Raw genomic sequence first — 17,752 nt, forward strand, 5'->3', positions numbered from 1 at the left:
AGAGAGTGGGGGCATGGCGGAACAGGTGGACGTATGTGACACAAGACTAGCTGAGGAAGAACCAGTGATTGTGACCGGAGAATTAAGTCTTGTCAGTCCGATACAGACATTGATGACATTGAATTATATTGTCCTTATCATATAAAAATAAATAAATGCTGGGCAAAAAATATACATTTTTTTCTGAATTAAAAAAATGTAAATGTCAAAACCCCAAAATAAAAGTCTGTTGCCCTCAAAGTAGTATTGTGGACGTTATAGACTACTGTTAAAATACAACTGAAACTAGCTTGAATCGTACAAGAACATCTGAACAGCAGCTCAGGTCTGGACTTCTCAGCATTATCAGCAAAGCATTCTCTAGTTTGCTTGACTCTAATGTGCTGACAACTCAGTTTCAGCATATGTTTGAAGGGCAAGTTACAGCTCTGCATTTTCAGATCCAGTGAATACAGATGAAATGTTTCCCTCAGAGAACATTTCTATAATCTCAGTGCTATTTTCTTAACTGCACAGAGTGTAGCGTAGACACTTTATCACTGAAGGTTTGATCTCAGTGCAGCCGATACAAGCACTAATGATATGCTGATATATGCATTGAAAGTGTAGCGTTCTGAAAATGTTCTCCGTCACTCAGAGCCAAAGAGAGAAGCTCGGAAAGAGCCGTCTGTTCTGCCAACAGAAGATCAGGCTACGTTGTAAATCCGCGACTTTGAGAGAAAAGGCAGCATTTACAGTAGCTGCTCAGTGCTACCTTCGCCCCGTCGGAGCGCTGTGAAATCAATTTCACACTTTGTGCTTGGTGATAACATTTAATCATCTGTGTTGTGCTGGGAACATCATTTGTGCCATTGTTTGGCACACAACTCTGCTCACGCATGTCATGAGGACGTCCGTGGTGATGGCCCAGGACGTGACAGATGCTGCGCTTCTCCTCAGACTGAGGCGGCTCTTGAGTCACTGGGCACAGCAACAGAAGCCTGGATTTGACGGCTATATCGACGTCAACTACTTCAATAGATAATGCGCCAACTGTCAGGATGGATGAGCTGCGCTCCTTCGCCTCGAGCGGTGAAAATGAATGAAAGGGAAATATGCGTATTAATTCAATCACACATCTGCTTCGACTGTGTTAAGACGCGGACATTTAAGGAAGTTCTTGGTCACCAAGCTGCGGAGTCTCTCTTGTGTTGTTTTTCTTTCCATCTGCTGGTGTGACTCGTGACTGACTTATAAATAGGTCCCTGATGTCACATCATATGGTGAACACTCACTTAATGAATACTGTTCTTAGTTACATGTCACATGGAAAGTCAATAAACTGCCATGTTCGTTTCTCTAGTGCTGTTATTTTGTTATTTCTGCATTTCTGTTTCCTTGTTTTCCTCCAACTTCCCGAGCGACACGGCTGGCACTGATCAGCTAATCTCGACACCTCGGTGCCAGCTCGTGTCGCCAGCTGGTTACTTCGCGTTCCTATGGTAAACTCTCCTGCGACTCAGATCTCTCGTGTATTTCCCTGAGTATTTCTAAATTGTGTGCGTGCTTGATTTCCTTTTCAGCCGCCTCCTTTGTTGCATTCTCCTCACTTCGCATTCTGTTTCTTGTTTCTTCCTTCTCCATTTAGATCGTGTGTGAGTGTTTTGTAAAACTCACCCTTTGTTTTTCTCTCGTGACTGTTATTTCCTCGTGTGAGTGTGTTTTATTCCACCACCTTTCTGTTTATTGGGCCTCGTGAGTTAAATTCTGTTTTCATTAATTATTTGTTTTCTGTTCCAGGTTTTGACCCTCTCCTTATGTGTCTTGTCTTCCTAGCTCCACTGGTATCAACACCCCTTGGTTTCTCCGCTCCCGTTCGTCTTTGTATTGCTCGTCTGTGTCGATAAATCTGTGAATTCTCTCCCGAGTCTTCTGTCAGCCAACAACAACACAGCAACTGACTCCACAGACAGCCATGATTTAAACAGTACTGCAAAATCTTCATATGTCTCAAGTGTCAAATCAAAAGCTGAACCAAGATGTAAGTCTGAACCAGAACCAGCACGTGCGCGGATGTCGACATGTTTGGGGCCACGCGGTTGCAGCTACTGTTCGGTGCATTTCTAGTGACAAGTTTCAAGCGACATTTCTCCTATCAAATGCTCAGATATCTGAACTCAAGCGACAAGTTCTCAGAAATCGCAAGGTAAAATTACTCTTTTATTTATTTATATATGTTTTGGCAAAATGTATGTTACGCTAGCTAGCAAAGTGAGCAGAAGGATACATGTGTAAAGTCAAGACTGTTCAATCCTCTGTGACAAACTGGACACTGGATAGATTCAGAAGATCGTCAGCAAACTACTGAGCGACAATTTAATTTCCCAAGATTGTTGAACAGAGATTTTAAAAAACTGACTTATTGTGTGCTTCCTTTTGTGCTCACAAGGATGTGACAGGATTGACAGGTCAACTTCACATGTAAACTTTCTCCGAAAATAATCGTTAAAAATACCAGCATTTTGACGCACAGTTTGGGTTTGAAGTCAAGCGTGGTGACTCCGCCGCGTTGCCCTCTGTGTGACTCCTCTCAACGTCGCGCTCTTGCATCTCCAGGGAGAAACCAACCTCGGGCGACATGTTTCCAAGTCAAGACAATCGCCAAGATGCAATGAAATGAATTACTAGAGCGCTGAGAAGGATGAAAAGGGATTCAGTGAATAAATCATGAGCACCTGAGGGTAAAGGTAATGCTCGGCGGCAGCAGATGACCTCTGACCCATCTCTTGGAGCGTAAATGAAGCAGCTTCGTTGCGCACTGACCCACCCCTGGAACATCTCTGAGGCTGATACCGAGGAGGGGGAGGAGGACTGCGGCTCTCCTGCTGAGATCAGGTTGTTGCTTCAGAACACAACGTCAGCTCTTGAAGGTGAAGATGTTTCTTTCTTCTCCAGTCTTCACATCCAGGCTGCCGCTCATTATGTCATCTGTTCACAGCTCCATCGCTCTTATTTGATCTAACACTGTCCTAGAAACCTTTAGCCCCCAGCAGTAGCGCAGTCCCACTGACCCGGTGGTTGTGAAACCAGGTGCTATTAATACCTGCAGAGACCCTGAAGAGACACCAGCTCTTCACAAGTCTTGCCAGCTTCTTAGACATCACATTGGTGCTGGATGGAGATGCCTGTTTTACACACTGTAGTTGTGTGAATGCTCAACAGAGCATCTTGTTCTTCACAACTGTTGTTCTTTACTTTTTAAACAGCAGCGGTTCCGTTCATATCAAGTTCAGCTTCTGTTTCTCCTTCTTTTGCGAACTAGAAATCAAACATGGTCAAACATGGTCAAACACGAGGTCTAGGGTCCCAATCTGGTCCTCCAACTCATTCAGTGTGGCCAGTAAAAGCTTTAAAAGTGGTCATGCGTTGCCATTTGATTCTTAACAGCTCATTTTGAAACTTCTCAGAAAGTTGCAGCAGGAAGTGAACTCAGTGATGTCAGTGTCATGAAGCAGTATTTTGTCCAATACTTCGGTGGCGAAATGATATCATATTCTGTATAGGTCATCGCCGTAACTCACAAGCATAACTCACGCAAACACACTCGAAAATTAACACACAAGGCCCAACAAACAGAAATCGCACGGTGGTGGATAACACACACACACGAAGAAATAACTATGTTGAGAGGAAAAGAAAAGTACAAAGAACTCACACACAATCAAATAGTGAGGAACAGAAAACTGAGCCAGGAGAACCAGATAAGGAGGTGACAGAAAGAAGATCAAGCACACACGAATTTAGAAAAATATAAAATAGGAGCACAAGAGGACGGAGTGTCGAGAGATAGTTTACCGTGAGGACGTGAAACAACCATCTGGCAACACAGACTGGAACACAGGTGCAGAAATGTGGAGTCTGATCCGTGGAATGGGATTCAGCTGCGCTGCTGTGAAGCTGAAGAAAGAGAAGGAAAAGGAAGCAACAGGAACACAGGAAATAACCAAAAATAAAGCGCAAGAGAAATGAAACATGACAAAATATGCTGCATTATTAAATAAATTATGTCTTCAATGTGGGCATTTTCAATAAAACATAATATAATGATAATAAAAGCAGTTGGTCCGACCTGGGAAATATCAAACTCATGCTCCTAAAGTTGATATTCAAGTTACAAGTGCAATAAAAACTGCTGAGTCACTGGAAAGAAAGGGCTGCGTAGCACATTTCTGCCTTCATGATTTGGCCTTAAAAACTGGTCCAAATGGTTATTTTACATCTCTATCTGGAGTTATGAACTTTTTTTATGCCACAAAGTCAGTCAAAGTGAAAGTAGCTGAGGCCTCTGGAAATCCTGAAATGAAGTCGTGTGGGAAGAGTATCACGCTGCTGAAAATATGTAAATGACTTTGCCTCCACTCAAAGGTCAATATCCGCTTCAGAATTCCGAACGGTCGGTTAGGAAATACGACACAGATGTTTGCAATCACCGGAAAGGTCAGACCCGTTTGTCTGCCTAATTAAATTCGGTGCCGACCGGAGGTCGCCGACTTCTGCGGCGATTCTTCGAGATTGTGGCCGCGTTCGTGGTCGCTGTCATTTGGAACAGCTCCTTCTTGGAGGACTCTGATCTCAGAAAGTCAAGGTGTCTTTTCCTTTCCATATGATGATGCATTTATTCACCTGGACGTCCAATGAACCGTGAGGAACGATCACAAAGGTTGCGACAAAAGTTCACCCTCCAGAATAATGGAGAGGAACCACTTGAAGAACTTCTCATAAAAACACGTTGTTTTTCTTTCCCTCTCAGGTGATGATGATGATGTTCCAAAGCACGACACCCATGTCGATCACACTGGTATTTTTCTAGAGGACTCAAAATACCTGCTGAATCATCTGGGATTCACCTCCATGTTTGTTTTCCATCTCAGCCCAATTAGGATTAAAAAGTGAACCGCCTCCTCCTGGGAGCTCAATTACAAGTTTAATGAAGAGTTCCTGCGCTTGTCAAACTCTCTGAGCTCCACTGTCCATCACCACGGTCTCGTGTCACTGGTGACTGTGACCCAAAGACGTGAGTACTTCATGTAAAATGTGGGTATAAAGGCTCAGTTGACATGAGATATAGTGAGTCAATGGAAGCAGAGGAGGAAAAAGAACTTTTACTTCTTCTTGGGTTTCTATTTTATTTCATATCTTCTTTTTCTTCCAGCGTCACCCTTCAGCGGTGGCCACAGTGGATCACCTTCCTCCATCTCACCCTGTCCTCTGCTTCCTCTTCTCTCAAACCTCCAAACCTCATGTCCTCCTTCACCACCTCCATCAATCTCCTCTTTGGCCTTCCTCTCCACCTTCTGCCTGGCAGTTCCAACCTCAACATCTTCATCTACCAATGTACTGGCTCTCTCTCTCTCCTCTGTACATGTCCAAACCATCTCCATCTAGCCTCTCTGACTTGGTCTCCTAAACACCTGAGCACATCCCTCTGATCCTATCATCATCCTGCTCACTCCCAGAGAGAATCTCAGCATCTTCATCTCTGCTACCTCCAGCTCTGCCTCCTGTCTTTTCCTCAGTGCCACTGTTTCCAAACCATACAACATTGCTGGCAAACATCTTATTTAAAAAAAATGGAGCATTGACAAATGTTTTACATTCTTGTTCCTGCTCTTCGGAACCCTGGCAACTGTCCTCGTCTTCTCCCTCTACCGAGCTCCTGAACCAACATAATGTTCAATCCCCTCTTCACCCGTCATTATCAATAAAATGATGATGAAGCTTCATGAAACAGTGTCCTAATTTTCAGAGCTCAGTCGGTGGCGCTGTCAGATTAAAACTGATCAGAAGTTTCACCAAAGACTTTTGAGCAGAGAGCATCATCACTATTTTTGGAGTTTTTAGGAGGGATCCATGCTGATAATGTTATACAGTAATAATATGTCTCCTGAATCACTATTCTACATTGGTTCTTGTGAGTTGGGCAGCGGGTCAGAGGGCCCCTCCATGGAGTTGTCACCGACATCCTGTGCTCCTCGGGTTCGTGATGAAGATGGATGAGATCGATGCCCAGATATCACAGGTGCTGGGGCGGCGGTGAAATAAGGAGAGCAGGTCTTCTGAGGCCGTGGAGAGGGTTGAGGGTCTGAGTGAACTCTGGGGGAAACGCCTTCCATCTCATGCTCTCTAAATTGTGTCTCCTGCCGGATCGACAGGCAGCTCATTAGAAGAGTCAGCTGGGAGGTTGCCCGTCTAATCTTAGCCTCCACCAGGGCGGTCTGTCACACCTCTTATGGCCTCGACTGATGGACTACAGCACAACCTCCACCTGAAATCAGATCTCAAGAAGGCAAGCTCCTTTGGTGGTGGTCAGCTCACGACTACGTCTGTCACCGGGGGTCCATCGCTTTCAGCCTGACAAGAGGTTTTAGTGCAAACCCTATTTGTCCAGGTCAAAACAAACACTCCAGAGAAGACCGGACTTCGGTTCAGTCAAGTTTGCAGATTATGAACTCATTTTATTCAGGCGGTCCTCAGAAGGAGGAGACGCTGTGACAGCATTCAGCCAAAGGATTTGCATCTCATGTACGTAGTGATGGTCTTCTGGGGCTTCATGAAACAGTGACCTCGTTTTCAGAGCCCTCTAGATGGCAGTGTTTGCTAGGAAATCTTTGTATTTCTCAATGAAACCTTACATTTTTTAAGCCAAGATCGCCACCTACTAAGCACTGAAAAGGACACTGTTTCATGAAGCCTCATGAGCCCTTAACTGCATGTACGGGTGAGAAATTCCGAAATGTTGCAATTTCTCCAATTTCAGTGGCGGATTCAGTCATTTCCGTCTCTGACTAAACAGATGCATCAGAATGATCTGAGATCAAGCCATTACAGCAAGTTTCTCTTTTGTTTCTTCTTTATAGACGTTCTGACTTGCCTCGACTCGACACTCGTCTCAGAGTCTGTCTGAGAACCAACAAGGGTGTGGAAAGAAAGAACCGCCTCCCTTATGCCTTTTATCTTCATTTTTTACTGCCCCCTGCAGGTCACAAACAGATCAGTTGGCAAAGTCCCATGGGCTTCTGGTGGCAAGTGGTTCTCGTGAAACAAGAAATATCTAGGGGTAAAAAAAATGAATCTAGTTAATAAGAGAATCTGAGATGAATTAATCACAGTTTAATGGTATAAGAACAAGAAGACACATTTTTCAATTGGAATGAATTTAGTATATTACTCAATCAGATGATGGAGCCATACATAGATTTAAACAACACAATATTGTTTATTTTGCATCAGTTTGACAGTAGCACAATAAACCACAAAGGTGGCAATATACAAGTTTTGATATCACCTTATTGAAACTAAAGCTCTTTTAATGTGTTGAAAATATTTGTATAAGAATTTCAATTTCATAAGAATTTCAAGTGCATTCAGAGTAGCGAAAACCATTCCTCCATGTTTGTTGTTGTTGTTATATTGTTGTAATTAACTAATCGTAATAATGTTGTAATGAAATAATCGTAATTAACTTGTTAAAGTCCCACAAGAAGAAACATCAGTTTCGTTCGTCATGTCTGGAGGAGTCATTCTTGCATTTGTGTTTCTGAATGATAAACTAAGTGAATAAATAGAAGTCCTGGCTTTTTCCGCCCGTGTTGCTGCATTGGAATGTGTAAGCTAATGCTAGTCACAGTCGCGCCAACAGTCGCCTCAAAGGTCCAAGCAAGTCCTCTTATCAGGCTTGTGAGAAGTGACCATCATAGGCTTGAATATAGTAATGTTGGTTCTGCGGCACTACAGAGCACGGCAGCGGCTCTGGTCAGGTTCCTTCATGACCTGTTCGGATGAGGATGGACTTCACCAGGACTGAAACCCTTGAGATGCAGTTTCAGCGCTCCGTCTCATCCTCCCTCTGCCGTGTCCCAGGATGCTCCCGCAGCTCAGCCGGTGACACCCGAGGCTCCTACAGCTCAAGCAGGCCGCTCCTCAACCTGGAGAAGGGCAGCGAGTTTCCTCCACAGCCTCTATATTTAATCATCGGTGAGAGGAGGTCACACTCTCCAGCTGACTGAGGATTCCTCCCTGGTGGTTGAGCTTAGTGGGAGGTGTGATCATGGCCTCCAGCCAAACCCTCTCCTCTGCCGCCGCTTTCTAATGCGCGAGGGCGGCCGTGTCGTCGTGGAGTTCTCGGGGAGCAGACGGAAGATCTGTCTTCATTAAACCCAGGGAAAGTGTCGCCAGCATGTGAAACCATCCAGGTGGGCCGCCTGGATCTAATAAACCCATGGCATCAATGACATTAGTTCACCATCACCTGCCGCCTGATTCATATGCTGAGCTCAGTGTGGACCTGTCGTGCGCTATTCTGCATCTCCTGATCTCCTGGGCAGGGTCGCCCTCTGCGCCTCTTTCGGGGATTCACTCACACCGTTCTGCGGCTGAAACATCCTGTTATCCGCCTCCTCAAAGACCCACCAGCTCGAGGACTGCAGGGGAGTTCAGCGAATGCACAGCGCCATCTGTTGGTCGGACTGCAGACTTTTATGTGGCTTTCAAATTTTTATTCACATATTTATCTCGGATTAAACGCACCGACGCGTCTTTCAACTATGATAAAATCATTTGTTACATGTGCTGGCTGTTACGGAAACTATATTTATTGCATGAGTCCAAATTAGCTGCAAACTAAATGAAACATTCTCTTCTTTTTCTTCAATATGACACGGTTAAAATACCAAATAAAGAGATACATAACGTAGATATTTTAAATATCACATTGATTTACAATGTACAATAGGGGTCAATTAAATAAAAGGAATATATATATATATATATATATATATATATATATATATATATATATATATATATATATATATATATATATATATATATATATACAGTGGTACCTCGGCTCTCGACCACAATCCGTTCCAGACGGCCGTTCGAGAAGCGAATTGTTCGAAATCTGAATCGATTTTTCCCATTACAATGAATGGAAAAAGAGATCATGTGTTCCAAGCCTTAAAATAGTCTTTTGTAGGAGTGAATGTAGAGTGTCTGCTGCAGGTGGCTGTTCCTCTATGTGTGTGGCCGCTGCATGTGGGAGGGGTTGCCGAGTGAGTGACGTCTCTCCAGAAGGGAAGAGGTGCCCGGTGCGTGTCCAGCTCTGAATGTGCGCTTCTGTGCAGTTTGGCTGTGACCAAGTCATAAACCAAGTCACGCTCTGTCCCAGACTCGCCTCATCCCTGTCCCAGCTCCAGCCCACAACAGGACATCAAATTTTTTTTTTTTTCTTTTTGGCTGGATGATGGCAACAAGACACTTTGTTACGTGTTTCTGTCTCACCAAATAGGAGTGAAAGCTAAGGAATCACGGCGATTGCTGTCTATCAAAGTGTTTTGTAGCGCGTAACAAAAGCTCCAGATCCGGTGACTGATGGCCTTCAGGTGCCCTCTCCACCTGGTCAACGCACAAAATGTTGGCGGCGTCACTCGGCCAGTCACTCGAGAGGCCGACCCCAGCATTTGTCTCGTCAGCATTTAGCCGCGAGCCCACACGGACTGCGTGAATGATCCACAAACACGCGGCGACATGGCAGGATGATGGACGAGCTGTGTTCAGGTGTTGCAGGAAAGCTTGTTCATTTGAATGTCTGAAAGTCACAGCGGGAGACGCTGCCCGGGAGCCACAGACCTTGTAATCGATCTGTAGGTCGACCAGAGTTGAGGGTCAGGTGAGGTAAAACCAACACCTGAGAGTTAGAGCCAGCGCATTAGAAACCACTTAGCGCTTGTCCTGGTGCGGCCTATTGAGAGAAGGAAGGAGAAGGAGATCTTCTTCATATGATGATGATGATGATGTGCATTTAAAGGAGTATCAGTGACGTCACAGCAGGATGATGCTGTGAGCTTATAAGCTTAACCCTTCCATGCTCAATGTCCACTACAATTGAGAGCAGTTCAAAAACATTCTTCCTCCTACAGTCTTGATGTCAAAAGGAACCGCACCAAAAAAGGATTTTCAAAACATTAAGAAACTTTTTTTCATCTGTCATGACTCCACATAAAAGATGAAGACCCCTGAACCAAGGAGTATTATACTTTCATTTTGTCGCTTAAAAAATAACAGCTTTACAAATGAGTTTTAGCTGGAGGACCAGATTTATCTGGGGACCTGAACCAGGCCAAACACTTGCCTTTTTTCCTTTTGCCTATTTCGGGTTTTAGTGAATCCCAAATCCCACCGACAGGTGGCGCCAGACCATTTTCCAACTGATGACTCTTAGCTGACTGAGACAGGACAGGTGTTTGTCATGATTCTAGCTCACTTATAAACTTGCTATTTTTAAGCCTCAAGTATAATACTCCTTTGTTCAGGGGTCTTCGTCACAGTCCTTAAAAGATTTTGCAGGCTTTTTCATCTTTGTGTGGGGTCTCTGACAGATGAAAAAAAACAGTCTCAAGTTCTGTGTTATTTCATCTGTATAATGGCTCGCAATGATAAAGAAGCAGCTTTGTGTAATGCAGGTATTTTTTTCTTTTTCAGTGTTATAATGGCAGTTTTGTGCACCATCTCTCTTGAAGTGTCTTACTACTGAACCACAACTGAACTTCAAGGCAGAACAGAAAGGGATGTCTCCACCACACAACTGGGCAGAGACAAAAGCTTTGGCTATAATACAGTATGAAAAAATACATACTTTAAAAAGTGTGTGGTTGAATCAGGTGACGTGCCATGAGACAGCAGATGCAGAAGGTCACCACTCTTCATCTGCTGTGGTCCAGCGGAGCTCCAACAGCGAAGGTGCCTCCTCGGTTCTGCAGCCGCCGCCTCAGTTCTTTCCATCTATGAAAATCTTTCTGAACATATTCAGTCAGGGCTATGACTGCAGCAGATTCAAATGAAACAGTAAAGCAGGAGGCGACACACACACACACACGATGGTAGCGACACATGCGCAGCGTATCGCGGTGATCATGTTGGTAGAAAAGGGAATAGAGTTTGGGCACTGACTCACTGGTGCCAGGCCTGGCGTCAGACACGTCCACCAGTGGTCCAGTAGCCTGGGACAGAGACTGGTAGTGGACCATGTGAGTCACTGTGGAAGACTTCTGCTTATCCGTCTTTCTAAAATCATCATCTGAATCTGGAAGAATCAAGTTCAAGTGAGGAGGAAATGGAGGCAGTGGCCATGTTTGCGGGGTTAAAGCTAAAGCTGCGGGGATGTCAACGTGCATCCTCAAAGTCTGCTGCTGCTTGTTGACCGGTCCGTGCGTTTTTACTGCAGAAATTCACCCTTTCCATCCTTCATCCCCTGAATGCTAATTCACTTTAGCGTAGTCTAGCGAGGCAAAAGGGGGGAGGATGATATATCTAGATCTTCACTGTTTAGCTCCTATAACCATAGACTCCCCTCTGATTTATGTCCCCTACATAAAGCGAGGCAGCGAGCGTAAAGATCACTCACCTCATCAGCATTTCTGCCAGGCTTTTGGCATCTGCTGAGTCAGCAAAAAGCTAGTTAGCACCGTCAAAGATACAAGTTGAAGTCAGCATATCATGATCCCGAGCCTGCTGGTGGTCCAGGATCCGGAGTCAATGTTAATGATGCTGAAATACACACATTGAACATGTGAGATGTTTCATTTGGCATTTCACGTACATGGAGCATCCCTTTCTTTGTTTCATCGACGGAATGAAGACTTGGAAACATAAAGGTATCGCTCTGGCGCCAGCCTTCCTGGAGGCCAGAGGCTTAGATGCTGTAGTTGGTGCATTTCTCCAGGCCGTCCAGCTCCAGAGAGGGCTGACTGGTGGTCACGTCCCAAATCTCCCCCAGCTCTGAACAAACAGAGGGAACAAAACACCAGTGAAGCTGAAGAGGGTCTCAAGAGTCACAGCCACCTGAGAGGAATTTCAATTCCACACAAAAGATAATGGCCTTCCAATTTCATCAGTGTTGACATTGGCCTCCTTCCTCTCCTCTCATCCTCTCATCCATCATGCGACACTCACTGAGTTATTGTGCTGTGAAATATTAATGGGACGCGGATCCCTGTGTTCACTGTGTCAGACAGAATGACTACCCACATTGGGAGGTCGCTGTGATGGCAACAGGTCTCTGACATAAACTAAGTCAAAGTAAACAAGTAGCACGAGGATAGAAAAGAAATGTTTCTCCAATAAAACAAGCCATTAAGGCCGATGATACAATGTGGTAATAGCACATTCCAAATAGACCGATAGGAGGCGCCATAGTCTCTCCATCAGGAAGGTTGGCACAGTGGCTGACACTGCAGGTTTCCATGCAGAGCTTCTCTGACTGACCACGTTTTCTGGAGGATAGAACTAATAGGTCAAGAGAGACAAACAGAGAGTCAACTGCAACTGCTTGCTGTGTTATAGGAGTGTTTGGTGTTCTCTCTTCATCAGTCCTTTCCTACTGAGCAGCACTGCCGCAGTACTTCCTTGGAAAACCTCATGTTAACTTGGTGGAGTGAGGCAGGTTCTGCAGAGTTGTCATTATGTCACTTAGTGGCTCCGCAGGGTGATGAGGGGGTCTCCAAACCTCTCGCTCTTTTCAGGCTTAAATATATCTTTTGGGTGGTACTGAGTTGCAGAAACCCTTCGTCTATTTGAGCTCAACATCTGCTATTGCCAACAAAGCTCCCATTAAAACTAAAAAAAAAATATTTCAAGCTGAAGGCTTCCCTGAGTTATTTCAGGTCATGTGTCGCGGGGAGGGGCTTTGTCTTCTCCATTTTTTCTTTAAAGGGTAATTTTTGTTTATTATGAGACCTTATAGATTAGTTTACAATGAACAAAAATTTGAATTATTACAGAACCTGTGCCCTCTCATAGTGATGGGCCAGTGAGGCTTCATGAAACAGTGTTCTTATTTTTAGAGTTCAGTAGGTGGCGCTGTTGGTTTAATGAGGTGAGGTTTCATTGAAATGGTGGGAGAAATCCAAAGACTTTAGAGCAGAGAGCGCCATCTAGTGGGCTCTGAAATGAGGACACTGTTTCACGAAGCCTCATCAGCTCATCACGATCGTCTCATCTCTTATCTGTGGTGTTGAAGAGTCGGGTCAAATAGTTCTCAGGCCTCTCGTCTAAACACTTCCACACCTCCACTGGGATTTTGTCAGAGCTCCACCTTGCTAATTCCTGAAGTCCAAACCGCCACATTGTCTCTGTTCTGTCATTCAGTGACCTTCTCACATTTTCACAGGATTTTTGCTTCACTGCTTCTGACAGAAATGAAGCTGAATTTGTTTATCCTCGGGCCTCTTACGACCAAAGTTATAATAGTTAACGAAAACAAAACTAACGATACAACAAAAAAAACAATAAATCATTTAAAAATAAAAATTAAAGAGAAAGAGAGATAAAGATTTACTGGTGCTGAACTTGACCAAACACAGACGTATAACTTTCGATCTTGTCTTGATGGAGAACCACATGTCTGAGCCTCCAGTCCAGTAAATGCTACGTACATGCATGAAACTAGCATGTTGGAACAATGAAGCACGAAAATAAAGAAACAAGAGCAACATCTTAGACTTGTTTTGGTTCTTTCTCATGTGAAGTATCTGTCTCTCTCCGGAGATGGACATACTTTACTTTTCACCATTGGATTTGATGTACCACAAACCTTCTTATTTAAACCCTATGCATCTCAGGCTGGACACAAAAGTCGATTCTGTGCTCAGATGAACGGGCATGAATCCGATGACCACGTGTTGAAAGACAGCGTTCAACCTTCAGAGATCGAAGATGTTGTGGTTAGTGAGTGGGACAAAGCAGAGACGGGTTCCAGCAGAGACGAGAACATTGTACGCACATTTCCTCTCGCAGATCTCTGCTGCTCAGCATCTCACGCTTGCCACGTTTTTCAGTTCCAACAGACGTTTTAATGGCCATGCTGGTCAGGACGAACTCCGCTCCGCTCTGCCGTTTTAGCCTTCACTCTTTCCCAAAACGACTTGACTACCTCGTCTGCACTCAGACCATAAAACCAGCCTTTTTCAGTTTGTTGCACTCTCATGTTGCCCTGCTGAGGAATGCTCCTCGCATCCATAATGACCAATGACCATGTTTTGTTTTTTTTTGGCTGATATTCTTTTTGGAGTGTGTTAAAGCCATCCCTACAATTTAAGCTCTCCTCATGACACTTTTGGGAAACGGCACTTAAATAGAACGGTGTGGTTGTTTGAGGGGCGCTAGAAGAATGCGTGGGATGAAGTTCTGCCGCCCGCAGCAGGGTTTCCCATCGTTCCCCTCTTTAACTCATGATCTCCGAACAAAACCGCAACAATTGGTCTCTTCTTCACCCGAGCCAGAATTCCTAAGGACACCAAGATGCCAAATGGAGACTTCTTCATCAGGTTCTCATTCTCATCTTCCATTAAAAACATACTGAAAACTGCCAAAATGGATTTTTAGATAATGTGATATATATTGTGTATATATTTATTTAGTTCCTTTATTTAGTAAAGACTATTTCCGTGTGTATTGTTGAATATGTTTTTATTTTTATTAAGGTGCTGTATAATCGTGTGGTGGCGTACGCAAGGTACGTACGTTGTGGCACTAGAGTTACGCTAGAAAATAAAGAAATGTACAAGTTATGTCCACATGAGTCGCCGTCTTTTTTGGATAAGAGCCAGTAAACGGAACCCGAAGATATTACAGATGAGATTAGATTTCCAGTACAAATGAGTCTAGTGATAAGCCGTGATGTCCGGAAGACGCGGCGTCAAGACTTATAAGCCTTATTACGTTAGACCAATGAAATGAAGCGCTCACTACGCTATTCAACTGAGCACGTTCCCACCGCTCCTCCAACATACAGAGTGGAACGAACAGCAAGTGGAAGAGTCGGCTATGTGAAGTGAACTATTGAAGCTGCGTGAAGTTTTAGATTTACAGTCGCTCGTGGTTGGTCAAAATGTGTGTCTGCACTGAGCCAACAGGGAGCGAGGGATGATGCTCGCGGCAGAGTTACGCACCGGAGCGAGAGACGCGAGCAAAGGGGATCGTTGCAGTATAGGTTTCAGAGACTACACTCCAGTCACAATAAAAAAAAAAAAAGTAACATTTCACTCAGTGAAAGAATCCTATTCCTTGTTCATTTTAGCCTGATCCAAGCAAGTTCGCTGTTCCACGATCAGTAGCCACTGAATACGGCGGCCTCAATTGGACAAAATTAAGTCTTACAACAGATGGATTCATGAGAGTTTGAGAGATAAATATTAATAAAAAAAAAAATTACTTTACTTAATGTATTCGAAGATTCTCGATATACATTTTGAATGTATATCACATTAATATTCAGTTTAACAAACATGTAATAATGTACCATGTATGCATATATTGTATTTACAATTGAAGACAACGATGACTGTTATTGAATATTATTGTATAATATAGACCATTGAAGGGATTTTATTTCGAACTTTTTTATTTTTAATTTTCCATTGGTCATTGTAAATTATTCAATTCCCATCCCTTTGTTAAACATTTATTCACTTAGAACGGGAACATTGGTCATGATGCAGAGTTTTGACAAATATATTCTAACCGGTTCAGTTGTGTGTGAGGGTGTCACGTGGCCGGACTCTTCAAATGTCTTCCTCTTTTCTTTCTTGCCGTCCATGGCTCAATGCAAACCCCTCCCTAACCCCATGCTGTCTAAGGCTTGCCGTGGATTTGCAAGTGGCATGAGTCACAATGGCCATTTAAAAGGCTTTGCCATCAAGCAGCTCTCGCGTGCGTCCGGGCCACTACAATTCATGTGGTCTCCACAATGCTCACCGCGCTGCTGTCCTGCTGTGTCTCGCTCTGGCTTCTGCCCGCTCCGTGTTTTATGGCACCCACATTGACTCCAGAGGGAGCGAGCTCTCCTTCTCCAGAACCACAGGTTGAAATGAAGCTGGCCACAGTAAGTGCATAATTGCATGATCCACTGCTTTGGACTGTTTTTAACAGGATCTTAAATTTAATATCTGTAATGGCAGCTTAGAAAACATGTCTTTGTGTGTGTAGGACTCATTTGCTAGGATTCGTTGTTGCCAAGACTCGTTTTTTAAATTTATTCTCATGTTGCGCGGTTGGACGTGGGTCATTAAAGTCTTAAGATCCTGCATGCACCACCGCATCCTGCAGCTAGAAAACAATGACAAGAAACAGCATTGCATGAAGATTCTCCAATATTCCCGCTGGTTTACATGTAAAAATGTTAGTGTTTACTCTCTAACATCAACTCACCTGAGAAGCTTTAAACATTTCTCCACGCAGGACTATCTCCATCAGTACTACGATCTGCAGACGGAGCCATTGGGACGATCCAAACGGAGCTGGCCCGACTTCGCCTCCAAGGTGAAAGAAATGCAGATATTTTTCGGCCTGAACGCCACAGGTGAGCTGGACTCCGAGACTCTGGAAATGATGAGGAGTCCTCGGTGTGGCGTCCCTGACCTGGAGGATTTCAGCCACCTGCAGGGAGCCCGTTGGAACAAGAATGTCATCACGTACAGGTACAGTACTACACACTTGCGAGTGCCTGTTAGTCGATAGAAACAGAACACGCATGAAAAACGACACCCAGAAATATGCCACTTACAGTTGGTTTGCAGTTACATTCTTGGCAAGAAATGTCACAAAGCATTATGTTTCACAGACGTTTGGGTTTGGGAGCTTTGCCTGTTTGAGTTTCACAGGCTTTTTTGTTGAGCCACGATCGCAGAAATGTTTGTCTTATGTAACACTCTCAGACAATGTTCTCATTAAAGTGTGTATTATTCATTGTATATGTGTGTGTCAGCAACATTTTTCTCTTTAATCTAAAAAAGTCAGCAAATACACCTTATTTCGAAGAGGGCCACATTTGATGAAAATGTGTTGGTGTGATGCGTCAATGAGGCTTCATGAAACAGTGTCCTTACTTTTAGAGTTAAGCAGGTGGTGCTGTTGGTTTAAAAAAAATGTGAATTCACATTGAAATGTCTGTTCAAATCTTAGACCTTAGTGCAGAGAGTGCCATCTGGTGGGCTCTGAAAATGAGGACACTGTTTCATGAAGCCTCACCAGCCCATCACTACCTTCTATATGCAGGGATGGCGAGGAACATAACATTAAAGCTTATCTGACTTCCAAGTTCAGAACATTGTGCTTTTAGGAGCTTGAGTCACTGCTTTCTCCTCATGTAGTGGTGGGTTGATGAGGCTTCATGAAACAGAGTCCTTATTTTCAGATCTCAGGAGGTGGCGCTGTTGGATTAAAAACTAGGTGAAGTATCATTGAAATGGTTGTTCAAATCCAAAGATTGTACCACAGGGAGCGCCATCTAGTGAGTTGAGTTTCATGAAGCCTCATCAGCCCATCACTAAAAGCAGAACCGACTTTGGAAACGCCACTGCAACATGGCCTGCACTATTTCCTGACCAATGTCTAAAGTAGCGATGGGCCAGTGAGGCTTCATGAAACATAGTCCTTATTTTTAGAGCTCAGTAAGTTTCAATGAAGTGGTTGTTCAAATCCATATATTTTTGAGCAGAGCGCACCATCTAGTGGACTCTGAAAACAAGGACACTGTTTCATGAAGCTTCATCAGCACATCACTTGTATAAACTCTGCCTTTGCCCTCTTGCGTTGAAGTGTCAGCAAGTACACCAGAGATCTGCCACGCAGCACTGTGGACGCTCTGGTTGAGTCAGCGTTCAGCGCTTGGGCCAGAGCCAGCGGCTTGACATTCGTCAGGTTGAACAGCCACAAT

General features: G+C 44.1%; 1 protein-coding gene across 1 annotated transcript in view; it reads left to right on the top strand.

Annotated features, from left to right (window-relative positions):
* Positions 1-15,904: 15,904 nt before the first annotated feature.
* LOC128763653 (matrix metalloproteinase-20-like) overlaps positions 15,905-17,752 on the top strand; it is a 5,282-nt gene continuing 3,434 nt past the window's right edge. The window contains exons 1-3 of the mRNA XM_053872686.1: positions 15,905-15,919; positions 16,276-16,514; positions 17,635-17,752. The exon at positions 17,635-17,752 is cut by the window's right edge and continues 31 nt beyond it. Of these exons, the coding sequence (XP_053728661.1) occupies positions 15,905-15,919; positions 16,276-16,514; positions 17,635-17,752 (372 nt within the window). The remainder of the gene's footprint in view (positions 15,920-16,275; positions 16,515-17,634) is intronic.

This window comes from Synchiropus splendidus, chromosome 8, assembly GCF_027744825.2.
Source record: "Synchiropus splendidus isolate RoL2022-P1 chromosome 8, RoL_Sspl_1.0, whole genome shotgun sequence".
NCBI lineage: Eukaryota > Metazoa > Chordata > Actinopteri > Syngnathiformes > Callionymidae > Synchiropus > Synchiropus splendidus.